Below are 16,173 nucleotides of genomic sequence, written 5' to 3'. Positions count from 1 at the left end.
TAGTGGGGTCCATGCCTCAATGGGTCAGGGCTGTTATGGTGGCAAAAAAGGGACCTACACAATATTAGGCAGGTAGTCACAATGTTATAGGTGATCAGTGTACAAATCCTGCTCAGCCTTTCACACAGGAGAAGCTCAATTGGGATAGTCTCGCAATGGCTCATTTAAAGGGCCAACAGTCACCTTCTCAGATTTCATTATACCTAACTTTGTCACAACTACCAATAATCTTGTATTTTTCACACTACTAAAATACTTTATGAATATAAGATAATATATCAATAAAATAGATTTTCACAGATTCAAAAGAAAGTATGACTGACCAATGTTTTAGTTCTTTATTTCCATGTTCTTGTTCCTCCCAAAATAACGTACTTCAATGCGTAACAATTACAATTATACAAAGCAATTAAAGAAAGTACCTCAAGTTGCCAATTATTTGAAAACAAGATTACAGAGATTACAAAACAAATGGAAAGAAAAAAAATCTGGTCCCCAAATTACATTTAAAAAATAATGGAGTTCACTCAATTTTTTTTTCTAAACAGGATTGGAACTTTTCATTTTACAAATAGGATTAACATGAACATAACATCACACAAGCTTGCAGACAACCAGCATAAAATATTGGGTACAGTTTTAATCAGAGGAAACATGCGTTCATGAAAAATAATGTACATAAATCATTGTATTACAAAAAAAAAACTAAATTACTTCTATATTTAATTTTAGAAGAGAAATATTTGAGGGGGAAAAAACAATAATCAAGACACATATACAATGATCAGTTTCCAATAACTTTGGAATTCGTGAGTGCCTCTGACAATAACATTGTTTGAGGAAGTAGAACAGTGCTCTAATATACCAACAACATAAAAAGAAATAAATAGACATTGCAAGAACAAACAAAAAAAAAGCCAAAAACGTGGAAATGATTGTCAAAAATCAAAATGTCGAATTGTTGATTTGTAAGACATACTAGTGGTATCAGGAATGGAAAGAAATATGGCCCTTTAATGACTCATTGTCTTTTTGAAGTACTGAACATTGGAAGATTCACAATATACACATAATTCCTTCATTTCATTTTTCACAAAGCAATTAAGACATAGTTAAGGAAAAAACTTTGTATTCCCTGTTAAATTTTCTACATGTGAGAATGTACATTTGTAGATTACGTCTGCCCTCAAAAGGTTCAAATACATGAAGCTGTGTTAGAGAAACTGAAGCAACATTTCTAAACTTATGATAAATCACTGTATACAAAAAAAAAATCTGATTTCGTTTGAGTGCTTATACTGTAAGTGTGTCAAGTCAATATCTTTTCAGTTGGAAGACACCTCGTCATCCACAAGTCCAAAGTCTTTTTTATTTTATTTTTTTATTATGTTTTCCATTTTTTTTTCTTCTTTATTAAGGTTTGCTCTTTGTTGCTCCGGAAATCAGCAGCTGCCTTTTGCTGTGCAAAACAAAAGCAATGAGAATAAATAACTCCTTTAGTTTAAAATTCTTCCATTTAAGGTCACCAGACTTTGTACGAAATGACCCTGCAGGTAAATAAGGCATCCTGCTCGGCAGTCTTTTGAGCCATGCTACCGGTCTGATTTGGTCCTAGTGTGGCAAAGTGTCACAGCGTCATACGTGACTAACGGAGTGGAGCGCGGTGGATTCTGCAGCAGCTCTTGCCATGTTGTGCCACATGCTGGACGAATTGTGGGATGTGTTGTGGAGCGACTCCTGATCAGACAGCGACAGCATCATTGCATAGGCCTAAACGAAACAATAAAGAAAATTGAAATGCTTCGATTTTTATAACATTATATAAATCAATTTTATTAAAGGTGCACCTGTCCTATGTAGAACGAGGTGGAGACTATCCAGAGTTATTAGTTGGCCAACTCTGCCTCTGGAAGGTTTTCATAAATTCAGGGATGGTGGGACCAAGTGATTTGTTATATTATACTTTTCTCTAGATCTCACAAAAAAGCCCTGTATGTTAAAAAAAAAAATGTAGCTCGTTTTATATTGGGGAGAGGGGCTCTTCCATCTCTGCTTACATGTCATTTTTATGCATAAACCAAATGTACAAAGCTGCAGAACCTATGGGCACTTTTAGAGAACATAAGTAAAAATGATGAGAATCAGAAGTCATTGGAGGAAAAATGGTTTAGGGCTAACAAAATACAAATGTACCAGATACAAATATAATAATAAAAAACATAGAAATCCTTAAAATTGATGAACTCCCAAGACATAAAGTACATATGAACCAAATATCTAGTCTTGCAAATTCCATCAGCTTTAAATTTGCAGGTATTCCCACAGTCTAATCTAGTCTGCAGTCACATGCGCTGGGTGTCATAACTTTTTTTTAGTGTGAATATTAGTATTGTCTATTTTTTTTTTTAAATATAAAATGACCATGTTTTGGTGAGTCTTTAATGTGTTTAAAACTTCAATATTATTTCAGACAGCAGCTTGATGCTTTATACAGAGTTTAAGCTACAGTTTAAGCTTAAGTATTTCCACAATAGCACAGTGGTAGAAGCACTCCAAACGAATGAGAAGAGATAAAAAATGGGGAAAGGGGCAGAATCTGCTGTCAATTGTTTTGAAAAGGCAACGCAATGAAAACTTGATATACAGAAAATGTGACTACCATACATTAAAATGTGTTTTTTATATATATAACCTGATATAAATGGTGTCCCTAAAGAAGTGCAGAGTTCAAGCAAAACTGTTTGCCGTTTCTTACCTGGGATTTAGATTTTCTATACAAGGGCTGTTTTAAATCTTCGGGCAGATGAGCAAAGGCTGATAGATCAGCATCGTTATATTGGTTTTCCTCCATTTTCCTGATCTTCAGGCTATCAGTGAAGTGCCTAATATGATCCAAGGCAGATAGACCAGACTTGAAATCGTCATCATCATCATCATACCTAGAACAATAACCGATGTCAGCAAAGTAGTGTCAACGTCAAGACTAAGAGTGCCCAGGGGAACCCACAGATATTCTTTGCATAAAGCTTCAATTATTTTTTGGCTGAGGGTGATGACATTTGTAGCCTCAAAGCAGCTGAAAGGCCCAGTTTTACATGTTAATACATTCACGTACTGTACATTGTTTAGTGCTGATCTGTAATATCCCATTCGCACACTCAAAATGGAATAATATAGTATGACACAAATCATACCAGGTAAATATTCAGTTTTTTTGCGGGATGTCATATATTATGGATATTCTTATATTTCTCAAAGCAGCAGCCCAGTTACATGCACATAAACTTATGGTATTACTGGATGGAACATAAAGAGGTCTTTAATTTAGTCATAATAAATAAGCTCAGGACACAATTACTATTCGTAAATTGAGAAACACCATAACCTCTCTTTCCAATGCTGCCAGCAATTTGAATAACTTTCTCATGCCGAATTAAGATAGAAATAATGTATCTTTGCAATGTATCAGATGACACAAAAACTTGCTGCATCCGAACATATATATATACACACACATACATACATACACACACACACAACAAATGTTCCTAAATTTAGCAGCTGGGGAACCAATGCAGGCACCAACCTTCCGGGGGAGACTTTGCAGTTTAAATCCACTTTACTGGTTTCTTCATAGTCGTCAACCGAGCATTTATCAAGCATGCTGCTTGTACTGGGCTCCTTCAGTGCTTCACTTTCATCATCGTCCTCATCAAGAATTGCTTCGTCTTCTATCTCGTCATCATCCAGTATGTCCGAGCTCTGACCATTGAGCATAATCTTATCGTGGCTACCATTCATTCTAAAAATGCAATAAAACAAAATTACATTTAAAAACAAAAACAAAGCATAACTGCATATACATTCATAAGGACAAACCTGTTTATGTTATATATATATATATATATATATATATATATATATATATATATATATATATATATATATAGTATATATACTATACACAAAGTTATTTAAAAAAAAAACAATACTAGATCATCCACTACAACAAATACAATTATATACTGTCATCTGTATATGTGCAAAAGCAAACAGATAATCCGTGTATATTAGGTGCGTAATGATGTTTTAAAGAAACATTTCTTTTATGGCTCCTTTCTCCAGGATGTGTAGATAAAAGAACAGTTCTAGTCCTTATTTTTGTCTCTGGAAATCATCAGCTAAATTACGTGTAACCACTTTAGAAACGATGCAGTAATTCTCCGAATGGAGTATCACACGTCCCAGACAATGGGCTTCCTCTGTAGATGGCGTTGACTATTTTAGACCTATTTTTTCATACCATAGATCTTTTATCCACCCCCAAGGAAACATGAAAAGTCAACACTATTAAATTAAAAGGCCCTATGTTAAAAAAAAAAAAGTCAGGAAATGATTTATTTAAAACAGAAAAGCTGAATAAGCAATGAGTCCAATGAGCTCCAGAAGAAAGGAAAACAGGATAATCGCTGGCAAGCCCAAATCACACACACCGACTACCTCTATCTTTTATCAGTGTAATGACAGTACATTTGGACCACCAGCGCACACTAAAAACATAACTAGGAAGTGCTGCCAGAATAATGGAGCTGGTTGCACTACATGGAGTTTCTCAAGAACGCACGCTATGTGGACTGAACCCAAAGAAGGAAAACTTATGATTAAGTAAACAGATCTGCTAATTATGCCTCCAAGTTCGGTAATTTGTCAAGGATAAAATATCCATCAAGAGCAGTCAGAATAGAACATTCTGGAAAGGAAACGCGGTATGACCCAGCGACCCTGCTCCTTATTGACTTCCTGTTTAGGGACATGTTGTGGCCAGATGTTAAAAATAAGGCACCAATCAAAACACAAAGACCTATACAAAGAGTTTAACCAATACCCTCCAATCTGAGCCCTTTATTACGATGCTTTATTGTAGCTGACATTTGAATCCCATATTGCTAATGTATAAAGTGTCTTGTCTGCCATTCCATACAGCCAGGCTTATATTGTAAGCAAATCTCCCAATAACCTAACTGTGCAAACCATTAATTAGTAACGTGCGATTTAGGCTTAATTCATAAAATGACTGCCTTGCCTGTCATCCGCCGGGGACTGCTTGCCATGACTACTGCTCCCAATGAAATTCCTTATTTCGGTGAAATAGGAATCCTCTTTGTCATCCAAGATTGCACCTGTGCCTTCTAATTCAGAGTGAGGAGAAGAAGCAGCAGTACCTGGGAAGAAAAGGTATATGATATAGTAATAAAATTACTACTGTAATGCCAAACACATATATAACGATATCTGCCTGTCTTTAACCACCATGATTGCTTATTAAGCTTTCTGTTATCCAGAGAGACCCTTCATGGTTTTTAATTACAGCAAATGAGAATCCTAGATTTACCAAAATCACACTCTTGCAGTCCTAACCTAATGAACATGTTATGGAGGTTCCAATCACCTCTTTACATGTTGGCAATATTTGGATCAAATCAGGCATTGTCTTACCAGATACGTTGCCATTCTCGTGTTTCTTCAAATGTCTGTCCAAGTTGGTTTGTTGGCCAAAACACCTGTCACACAAGTGGCATTTGAATGGTTTCTCCTTGTTGTGAATGTTGCGTACATGCCTCTGCAGATTCGAAGAGATGCTGAACGATCGGTCACAATATTTGCATCTGGAACCAATGGGCAACAAAGGAATTATTTTTCTGTTATTAAGTGACCTGGTAGTACACTCACACTCAGATGTGGCCCAAGAAGATAAAAACACTCTTAATGTCATTCATAATGGAAAAAATGCCTCTTAAATGGAGTTCAGGATTAACAAACCTAAAAAATCTTTGAAGGGTGGGTATATATATATATTTTTTAAATTAAAATATCCTAAAGTACCCATCAAACAGCAATGCTGAATATAATGGCTCCATATCAACAAAATAAATATGGGTGTTTAAATAATGTTTAAAACTCTCCTGATTGGTCACATTTTGAGTGGACATGCCAAAGGTTTGTCCCAAGAAAAACAGAGTTATGAAAATTCACATACCGATAAGGCTGTTCCCCTGTGTGCGTCCGCAAATGGCGTGTAAGGTTGGCTGACCTGGGGAAAATCTTTCCACAGTACCTAGATCAAAAGAAAGGATCAAAAATTATGTTTTTATGACATTGTGTACACTGGATTTCCAAATGCCTTTGCTATAAAATTATTTTCCGGCATGTCCTCTATTAGAAAGCTGAGGAAGCCGTTTGGTTTGCAGAAATGCCGAAATACACTTCAGTATTCAGAGGACAGCCTGGAAGGAAATTAGACGGCAAGCAGGTATAGGAATATAGCATTAGGAAGACATGCGACTAACCTGCAGGTGTACCGCTCTTTGCCTTTTCGGAGAAGGTTTTCTGGAAGGGCACTTGGAGATGCTCGGAAGTTAAACATTGAAGGAACTGACTGCATCAGCTCGTTGGCTTCTGGTTTCAAAGTGTTAAAATTCTCCAGCTTTTCAGCCATGTTTTCTATTGCTGACATCTAAAAGAAAAGCAAAAAAAATTATAAAAAGTTCCTCAGTGGCAAAAATCTCTTCAAGAAATACAAAACCTCAAAGATATCTAGATATATTATTTGAGATCTACAGCTTGAATTAAGATGATTCTAAATAAAATGAAAAACAGAAAACTTAATGTAATGTTTGGGGGGAGATTTACTAAATGTCCCAAAGTTGTAGAGACAAACTACCAAGATACCCATTCACAAGCTTTTGTATATTCCTATATGCACATTTTAATGCCTAGCAACCTAGACATTCAAGTCACAGTCAAATGTCCATCATCCATGCCTGGACCAAGTCCAAATGATAATCAACTGAGGTTATGAGGGAGACCCGAAACAAGAACATTCTAACCAAACTCTAGAATAGAACTCTACAACAATAATTATTTTACCCTACTAAGAGGGCATTATGGAGATTATTCACTAGTAACGGACAGTATGATCATCAATATGGCCTTGCATGACATTTGCTAGAATGGCTCAAATCAGTAGCCTTATTTTGGGATAGAGCACACAAAAGGAAGCTGTGGCCACGGCACAAAAGAGCAATAATAAATCAAGCGGCAGATGATGAGTTTCACACTTTAATGAGATTTTATTATTTGAAAATGTGGGGCAGGCTCCATTTATCGCGTTGCTTACAGTCCGGAAACCAGATGACCGATTGTTTGGTAATTTTTTTTCTTGCCTTTTTTTTTTTTTAAACCAGGAATCCAATCTCCTCGGTTTTGTAAATGACTATTGCCTTTCTGTTGGCTGTAACCTATAGCTTTGCCCTTCCACCCCGTGCACAGAGTTTGTAATGGTAGTTACAAATTGTAACGTACAGGATACCATTCCCAATTTGCTCGGTGTCTTTCAAACGTATGCCACCAGAAGAAAAAAAAAATTCTACGGGAAGTCAAGATACATTTACTTGTCATGTAACAAATAGGAAAGGCTTAGGATGCAGCGAGAGCTGCGGGCTCCCATAGCTTTGATTCATAATCATTCCGCTGCTAAAACATTCTCCACAGATGCGTGTGGACAGCACATTTGTCAACATGAAGGATCTTGACACGTACTGATCACAGGGCAGACAGCTCTGTAATGTTCCCGCTGATCTCACAGAGCGTATTTCCATCCTCGCAGAGCAATGTCATTATCAACCCGCGCGACTGGAGAATTAGCATTTCTTCTTTTACTTTTCTATTTTTTTATTTATTAAAAATCAATTTTTTATCATGCGCGATCTGAAATTCACAGCTTTTAATCCGCTCTGACTGTTCGCGGTGAGAAATCATTTTGATATTTGGCTAACTACGCGGGGAAAGGGGTTTTCATGAATGAAAAATGACCTTTGCCCTTCGGGCTGATTAGCACCGGCAGAAAAGCAAAGGGGTTACCATAGCACATTTAATAGTTTGGAATAATCCGAAGCATGGTAAAGATAATAAACATCTTTTATTTATTGCCGTTTCATAGGCTGGTTAGTTTCATTATCTAGGGGTATTAAATCACTTGACATTTTTGTGTAGAGAGAGGTTTCGAAATCATGGCCCATTTACATGTAAAATGCCAGGCAAAGCCGATTACAGTGATATCTATTCATGGCTGCGAACCACGTTCACGGAGGAATTTCTTTTCAATTACTAATATTGGATGGAAAAGGTTTCCTAATAACAGTCTCTAGCCTTGTCAGGCTGGCCTTACGTATGCCGATATTATACACGCAGCATTAACGAAGCCTTTCGATGGAATTATTAAAGCAGAAGTGCCAAGGAGCTAAGAGAGCAGAGAGTAAAGGGTTAATCTTGGCATTCGCTTCGGGATTTGGGCTCTAACCACTTCCTGCAGCGGTTTGTACATTAAAATCAAATCTTTTCTTTAAAACAACATGGATAATGAAATCAAATGCTTAGGGAAATTAGATTTTGTAGCTACAATTTAGGTTTGCGCTTGCACATGTTGCTAAGTGTAAGCTTGTCCACAAATGTATTTATTTAATGGAATTCCTTTTATTTTTTTATATATTTTTTTTATTTTATTTAATTGTTTTTATTACATATTTTGTAAAAATGCAGTCATATTTTCTACAGAATTCTGCATTAATTTATATTCAGGTTTTCTAGAATACAAAAGTAGTAATAGCAATTAACAAGGGAAGTTTTGCGAAAAAAAAACTATTTTCGTTATGTTTTAAATACAGCAATGTAGCACAGCCATTGTTGTTTGTCATGTGATATTTTTGTTACATTCCAAACTCAAACACTACACTTGAGTTGGTCCTTTATGGCAATGCTAATAAAGTCCCTCTTAGCTAATTGAAGTCTTCTACACCATAACCGTTCATTAGGTAGAGTGCCCCAATGCGTGATTAAGACTGAGGTATTCTATAATTTACCACAAGGAAGTACTATAGGCCTTTTGTGAGTTTGTCTAGTAGACTAAGGTAAGATAATAGACCCAAACACATACAAAAAAGCCACTATACACCCGTTACAAATGTTGGATTTTGTGAAAACATTGAAGCACTAAATTATGACATTTTCAAAGTGGTTCTTGAAACACCACTATGGGAGCCCTTCTCAAACACAGCACCAGAATAATCTAACAATCACAAAATAAATTAATACTGCATGTACCAAAACAAAAATAAAAAAAAAAAATCAACAGTCAACTGTGACTTTCAGGTAGGAAACAGTTGCTTTGTGGAAGTCTCGGATGTTGTGGAGACAACTTGTACGCACTTCTTTACACTACAGAGGTATATATGAGGCGCCACAACAAGCAGGCACATTTTATCTATCTATTAAGAACTCCTAGTGAGAAATGATTTATTGTTCTTTGCCAACAAAGTTTTCATACTTAACACCAGAATATGATGCAGATCTAGCTGAGATTTCAATATATGTGAAGTTGGAAGGTAGGAAGTAGACAGATGTGTGGTCATCCCGGGTGGAATGGCACATGATTGGAAGATGGAAAACCTGACGTGGTTGATCAAAGTGATCAAATACTGTCATTAGGACTTCCCTTCTTATCTATTTATCTTGAAAAAATTCACAAAATTCACATAATCTCAAGTCAAAATACTAAATCTCAACATGTCATACATTTTCAATTTCCTATTGAGACAGAAAACGTCAGAATTCTCTTTTTCTTTTAAGCAGGAAATAATTCCAAAAATGGGTGCGTGAGCAACTTTTACATTTAGGGAGGGATAAGACAAATTCAGTAAATAATAAAAAAAAAATGTGCAGACAGCCATAAAACTTTATTTTAACCTTCCATGGGAAAAATACTGTTCTATATTTATTTTAATCTTAATCAGAAATATCAGATTCCTGATCTTTAAAACTTAGCATTTTTTTAACATGTATTTATTTTATGTGTTTTTTTTTTCCAGAGAATAATTTATAAGTTGAATGTTTTGGGGGGAAAAAAGTTACTAAAAAGGTCAAATGTGTGGTTGATTAATTGTCTGATTTGAATCTAATTCACATATTTTTTCCATTAGAATATTTACTAAAATTGGGTTGAGTTTCTAAAAAAAAATGTATTATCACCTTGAAAGATCAAATGTCTTGTATTGTTTTTAAATTACTTTATCATTTTTAAGAGATGTTGAGAGTTTCAAAATAAAAGCAAAAAAAAAATCCTTTCTGGGTTAGTCGTCTTCTTTGCCTTGGATACATTTTATTATTACTGTAGACATTTCTTGGATATTTAGTTCTGTCACAATATCTGGTTAGCAGTCCCCTGCCTAGTAAAGGGCATCGCAAAACCATGGTTTATGTACACTTATTAATTCATACGCAAATTGTCATAAAGATGCTTACCCAGGTTCTTTGATCAGGCAGCGGGAACTGAAAAGAAATTAAATGGAAAATTAAAACACATTCACATGTTAACAATGTTTTTAAGTTATGTTGTTTATGATTTGTTTTGCTTTTGTCGGATGCACAGCACACATACTGTGTTTTTTTTTTTCCTTTCTAGAAAATAAAATGATTGGATTGGAAACCCCCCCACAGACTATCCTTTAATGACCAGCAACTATCTGCCTAACTTTGTAACTGATTCAGCTACCCAATGTATTGACATCTGTCTTTACACATGTCGCTTGTGCGTCGCTTTAAGGCATCAGCAAGAGATGAAGGGCCAGAAATGATTTAGCGGACAGCTAAAAACAAACGTATAAACTCTATCGTAGGGACAAAGTAAATTTGTCTCATTTTTTAATCTGTAATTTCAAACTAACGAGTGTGATTTACTCTAAAATAATTTCCCAGGATTGAGTATTCTGCAATCTGCCCTGTCATTTTGAAGAAGCGAACGCTCGGACATGAATCAAATGATCTTTTAAAACTGTCCTTGTGTTGAGTGTTCCAATAACAGACTATTAGGATAATACGTTCCCTTCTGGCAAACAGGACAGGTTGATGCATTTACTCCCGTATGAAGCCGGCTTTGTTTCGAGGGAGTGCACCTGTTTAGCAGATGACTTTACATTACACTAATTAGACGGAAGCAGTAACTCACTCTGTCCTTTTTCCCATGAGCTGTACGGTTATGCCAGATATATGCCTGTAGTTAACATTTGCCGACGAGTCCCTTCCTAAACCAAGTCACGTCTTAAACATGATAGTCGTGAGCAGAACTTCTAGCATATCCCAATCAAAGTGCAAACGTATAACACTGTATATATGTCTCCATTGCTGTTTATATTTCACAGTTCCCCTATATATCTTTCTGAAAGAACACTTTAGTATGGGGTAAATGTTATAAGAACGAAGAGCTCAATATTGTAAAGAATTCATTGGCAGACCTCTTTTTTGTATGGTCTCCATCTTGTACAAAAAAAAGGGGAAAAAACTAAAGGCTACGTTGGGCTACAATGACAGTTTTAAAGTGCCTGTGCCCAGTCTTGTTAGAGAACTATTTGGCATCCTATACATTTAAAGGAGAATAATCATTTATGCACAAAAGATTCTGTTTAAACAGAGAAAATAAAAGTATCAGCTAAGTGTACAATCCAAAACAATCCATATTGTTTCCTCTTATGTTAGCAAGCAAGTACTGCATATATTTGTCTATAGCCCATATATAATTTGCTACATACATTATGGTCATTATAATTTGTAAATTGCTAGAACGATAAAGTATAGAGCGTATAGAGTATATTATAAAATAACTATCTTCCACATTATTGACTCTTACAGGTTATGGCAGCCTCAGGAAGAATACCAAAAAGGTGAAATAATCCTTAACCTTTAAGCTGCATGTCTCCAAAGTAACTGGGCCACTTTAAATCCTGACTTATACCGTCTAAATATTTATGTGTACATACCTGTGGATGAAATAGAAATCCTGGGGAAGGTCTTAAATATTTCTCTTTTAAAACCTCAAGGGGATCCATTAGCTTCCTCTTCTCCACCCTGCAATCGTAGATATTCAGATTATGAAAGGTCATTCTGGGGCTGGTTTCAGACAAATATAAACATGGTTAGTAATATTATTTGCAAAGTTGTACAAGTCTATACGGCAGACATAATGCATGAAACCGAGCAGTATTATTTTATGGCTATGGCTTCACACCTCTAAGAAATGCTACTATATGAGGCGAGACATATTCTGGAAAACAACATGCAGTTCATTATAAATATTTATAAAACTAACTAATTAGATAAACGATTGGTGCAGCAGAATCTGTAAAACAGGATTTGGGTTTTTATTTAGTTTCATGGATGGAAGGTGGAACATGTCTAGCATGTATGGGCCAATGGTTGCCAAACTCTACTTTAAATAAAAGCTCATGATTACATCCAAGACTCTAAGGATACTGGGACTCCTTTCATTTATATCTTATGAGCTATGTATATTGGATGTATTAACCATGACTAACATGCATATAAATGTGCTAAAATGCTTTTAAAAGACAAATATAGAAACTTTGAATAATATACAAAATAATCTACCTATAAATGGGATCCATGAAGAAAGGAGCAGGTCTGGCATGTTGCAAGCAGTGATCGGATGTCTTTGACTGCTCTATTTCATTGTCTTTTTTCTCACTAAATACGTGATTTTTTCTGGGTTCACTGGTCTTTGCTGTTGTAGCCCGGCTCCTGCTTCCGATGCTTAAGTCCAAAGGCTGGTCAACATTTGAAGGCATTGGTACCGCTGACTTTGAAGAGGCATTTGCCACCTCCTTCTCTTCCTTACGTTTAGTGGTGAGATCAAACGGAGACTCCGCATTCCCTTTATGTACTTTCTTAACTTCTTTTGGAGACTCCGGTTCCACTTTTAAGGGTACGGGTCTTGTGTCTCTGTCAGAAAATGGATACACCGACTGTGAAAAGGCTGGAAAAAATGGAAGCGGAAACATAGAATGATATGGTAATGTTCCTCCTTTTTTATCTGGTAGGCCTACAAGTCCAGTTGAACCAAAGTACTTCTCAGCAATAGAAGCAATAGCTTTTATGGAATCATTCACTGCTCCTGACACAGCAGTCTGTTCCTCCAAGCAAGGCGAGAAAACAGCATGATTGGTGTATTCTCTCTTACTGTTTAACGCGGCTAGGTTTTGCAGAGGACTTAATTTTTCCTTATGTATTTTACCATTTTCCTTCACTTTGTCTTTCTCACTTTCAACGTCGCTTTCAAGATCCGACCCAGATGTGGTCTCCAAGTCACTGCCACTTGGAGTACTGACATCGTCGAGGTCGCTGCTCTCCGATTGGTCACTTATTTTGTCCTGTGGTCTCTTGTCAGTGTTACTCTCTGGCAAGTACTCCAATGTTTTAGTTTCACCCATAGCCGGGTGCTTACTCAGTGCTTTTAAAATGTCCTGTGTAGCTGGTAATATCGGAGTTCTGTTCACGTGTGGGCTTTTGTTGCTCTGGTCAACACTTGACAATGCCTTTACCGGAGAGCTGGCAGGCATCAAAGGAGGTCTATGATACAGTCCGGAAGGGAACAGACCAGGAAAACTAAAAGAGAATCCAGGTGCTGTTGGAAATGTAAGTCCAGCGGTATGCCGAGTAGCACCAAAGTAATCAGCAAGCCCTGCATTTGGATGGTTAATATTAATCATAGACGCCTTGTCCATTGCTTGAGTTCCGGGAAGTGAAATGCCTTGACCAAATAATCCCCCGGCTGCAAAGTGATTCTTCCCCTCGCAAAATCTCCTGTGCTTATTAAGTGAAGATGTGGTACTGAACATTTGTCCGCAGTCTTTGCATTTGATCTGAGTCCTGCAGTCGGCGTGCATGCGCTTATGTCGGCAAAGGTTTGAAAACTGAGTGTACGACTTATGGCAGACTTCACCTGTACAAAAAATAAAAAACATCTTAAATGTATGCTCATCCTTGTGGAAGAACTTCATAAATGTCCATTTTATGCCTTACATAACAAAAACTGGAAGGTTAGTAGAAAGAAGACTACAGTACATTACACGTAAAATGAGAACATTCTTAAATTGTTTTATCTAGTGTTATTATACACACATATATGTATAAACGCACGCAGACTATTCTCCTACCATCTGATACACGGCGGCAGAGGAGCTACATGCGTCCAAATATACTGTAAGGTTAAACGCTGCGTACCGGTAAAAGGTTTCCAACTTCCTTTACCAGACATGCCTTTTGCTATTCATCAATGAACTATAAACTCCCTGTTACTGCCATGGAATCTAAACTTGTACCTGTAAAGCGTCCATGTCCTTATTATTCACAGATCAAAGACAAGCTGCAATAAACAATGACAATTCTGAGACACATTCGCAGGGTTTGAGAAAGGCTTCCCAAATTTACAATAGCTCTATTTTGAGCTCGTTGAAGGAAACCGAATTGAATGTATCTCATCCTGCATTGTTGGTTCCCATGAACTGCAATCACGTCCCCCGACTTCCACTCGCACCAGCGCTAACCTTCCTGCACTTGTGAAAACCGTGTCCTTGAGAAGCCAGAACACTTGCTGTCATTTCTCAGATGTTTACCCCGTCATCGAGATGCATTCTAAACAAGCAAACGGGATCCCTGTCAACACTCTGATGATACGCATCTTACATTCCAACATCTGCCTTTGTCATTTATCCTCAGGAAGAAAACACGCATTTCCAAAAATACTTTAGGATTTAAGCTTGTTTTGACTCGATTTTTAAATATTTCCCCAATAATAAGTGTGCAATGTGCGTCTGCAGATGTAGTGGCAGACACTTTCCGACCTATGTCTTTTCTAATGTATTCTGAAAGGTATGGAGTTGTACCAAGTTGGCCATGGAAAGAGAGAAAGCGATTTGGTAAGAGGATACCTTTATTGGTGTATAATGGATTGCAAGCTTTCGAGATAACATATGTCTCTTTTTCAGGCATATTATACACATGAGCAACTTTCTCAAAAGCTTGGAAATTATACGTCATCTTGACCAAATTTGTATTTTGCGTTAGTTCGGAAAAGGTTAAACTAAACAATCCATTGGTTACCTCTAGCAGCTGAAGAGTTAAACGTTATAAGTATACTAATATTTATTGATTGATTTACCCCTTTGCGACATGCAAATGAAGCAATACACCTCACATCTGTCACAGGCAAAGTGACGGGGGACTAAATCGATGGCGGACTGTAATAGATAGTGCCAATACTGAAAGGGTTAAGCACAGGATCCATATGGTAATGGTGTGGAGAAGGGATTTATGGTGCGCAACTTCATTTTTTAGGTGATTACTTCTTAGAAGTCTATTCTGTGCATTGACTAATTAAACAATTCAGGAAAAAGCCTTAATGGTTACTAGCTAATCACGGTAAGAAAAAAAAAGAAGAAGCTATTACGCTAATTAATATGATGAAATCCCTGGATACTGAAGGAATAATGGAGGACAAAAGCAGTGCATTCAAACTGTGTAAGGGAATACCAGCATTCATATAGCCATCTTGACAAAATAGGCTGACTTTTTGCATGGGCTATTCCATTGTGTTATATACCTACAAAAAAAACATCAATAGGGAACGCTGAGGGAAAAGAAATCCCCATACGGGGATGAGGTCTTGATGGTGTCTCCATCTAACAGATGATATAACCTTCATACTTTTTGGTACACGCCTCACCCATGTAATTTATATCCACATATTTCTTGGGAGGATGGGGGTCATGGAATACAAAACCTGCCCCGTCTACGTAGTATCTACGTTTCTGCCTCCCTGTTTAAGGGACTAATGTCTCTTGGGGTAAATACCCAGCATGTTCCTATATATGTTAACATAACAGCACTGGCGACCCTAACGCAGTCGCTGACCCCCCTCCCATGACTATGAAGCCAGCACCTGGCTGGATGACCATTGTACGAGCTGTCATCCGGCATCAGCCAGAGGGTTGAAGCTGTCCAGCTCCAGACTAATAACTTCCATACGCTGGAGCTGAGCGAGACACCCATCTGTTTAGCTGGCACCTCAATCTTTTTTTGCACTGATAGAGGGGCTGGAGCTGCAGACTCCCCCTTTAGCAGTTTTCAGCACTCCAGTAAAAACTCCCCACGAACAAAGGCCGCAAGCCCCTGGGCGTGTTGGTCTCTCGGCATTCAGTGTAATCCGTTTGTCATTTCTGGGAATGCCGGTATAAGATAGCAGGCGAGAATTGCATATTTTCTGCTCAT

The 16,173-nt window shown here is 37.1% G+C and overlaps 1 protein-coding gene across 3 annotated transcripts in view; it reads right to left on the bottom strand.

Annotated features, from left to right (window-relative positions):
* Nucleotides 1-313: 313 nt before the first annotated feature.
* MECOM (MDS1 and EVI1 complex locus) overlaps nucleotides 314-16,173 on the bottom strand; it is a 193,363-nt gene continuing 177,503 nt past the window's right edge. For 2 of the 3 annotated variants that reach the window (XM_053458506.1, XM_053458507.1), the window contains exons 8-14: nucleotides 12,496-13,846; nucleotides 11,868-11,997; nucleotides 10,357-10,383; nucleotides 6,348-6,514; nucleotides 6,038-6,115; nucleotides 5,497-5,666; nucleotides 5,053-5,222 (exon numbers count right to left, since the gene is read on the bottom strand). In XM_053458506.1, the coding sequence (XP_053314481.1) occupies nucleotides 5,059-5,222; nucleotides 5,497-5,666; nucleotides 6,038-6,115; nucleotides 6,348-6,514; nucleotides 10,357-10,383; nucleotides 11,868-11,997; nucleotides 12,496-13,846 (2,087 nt within the window). In that variant the 3' untranslated portion in view covers nucleotides 5,053-5,058. Of the gene's footprint in view, nucleotides 1,771-2,755; nucleotides 2,940-3,586; nucleotides 3,803-5,052; nucleotides 5,223-5,496; nucleotides 5,667-6,037; nucleotides 6,116-6,347; nucleotides 6,515-10,356; nucleotides 10,384-11,867; nucleotides 11,998-12,495; nucleotides 13,847-16,173 lie in introns of those variants that run through there. The other variant, XM_053458508.1, reaches the window with a different exon arrangement.

The sequence above is a fragment of the Spea bombifrons genome, chromosome 3 (genome assembly GCF_027358695.1).
Source record: "Spea bombifrons isolate aSpeBom1 chromosome 3, aSpeBom1.2.pri, whole genome shotgun sequence".
In the NCBI taxonomy this organism is placed as follows: domain Eukaryota; kingdom Metazoa; phylum Chordata; class Amphibia; order Anura; family Pelobatidae; genus Spea; species Spea bombifrons.
Note: the sequence above shows the minus strand (reverse complement) of the source record. Positions and strands in the feature narration are given on the sequence as shown.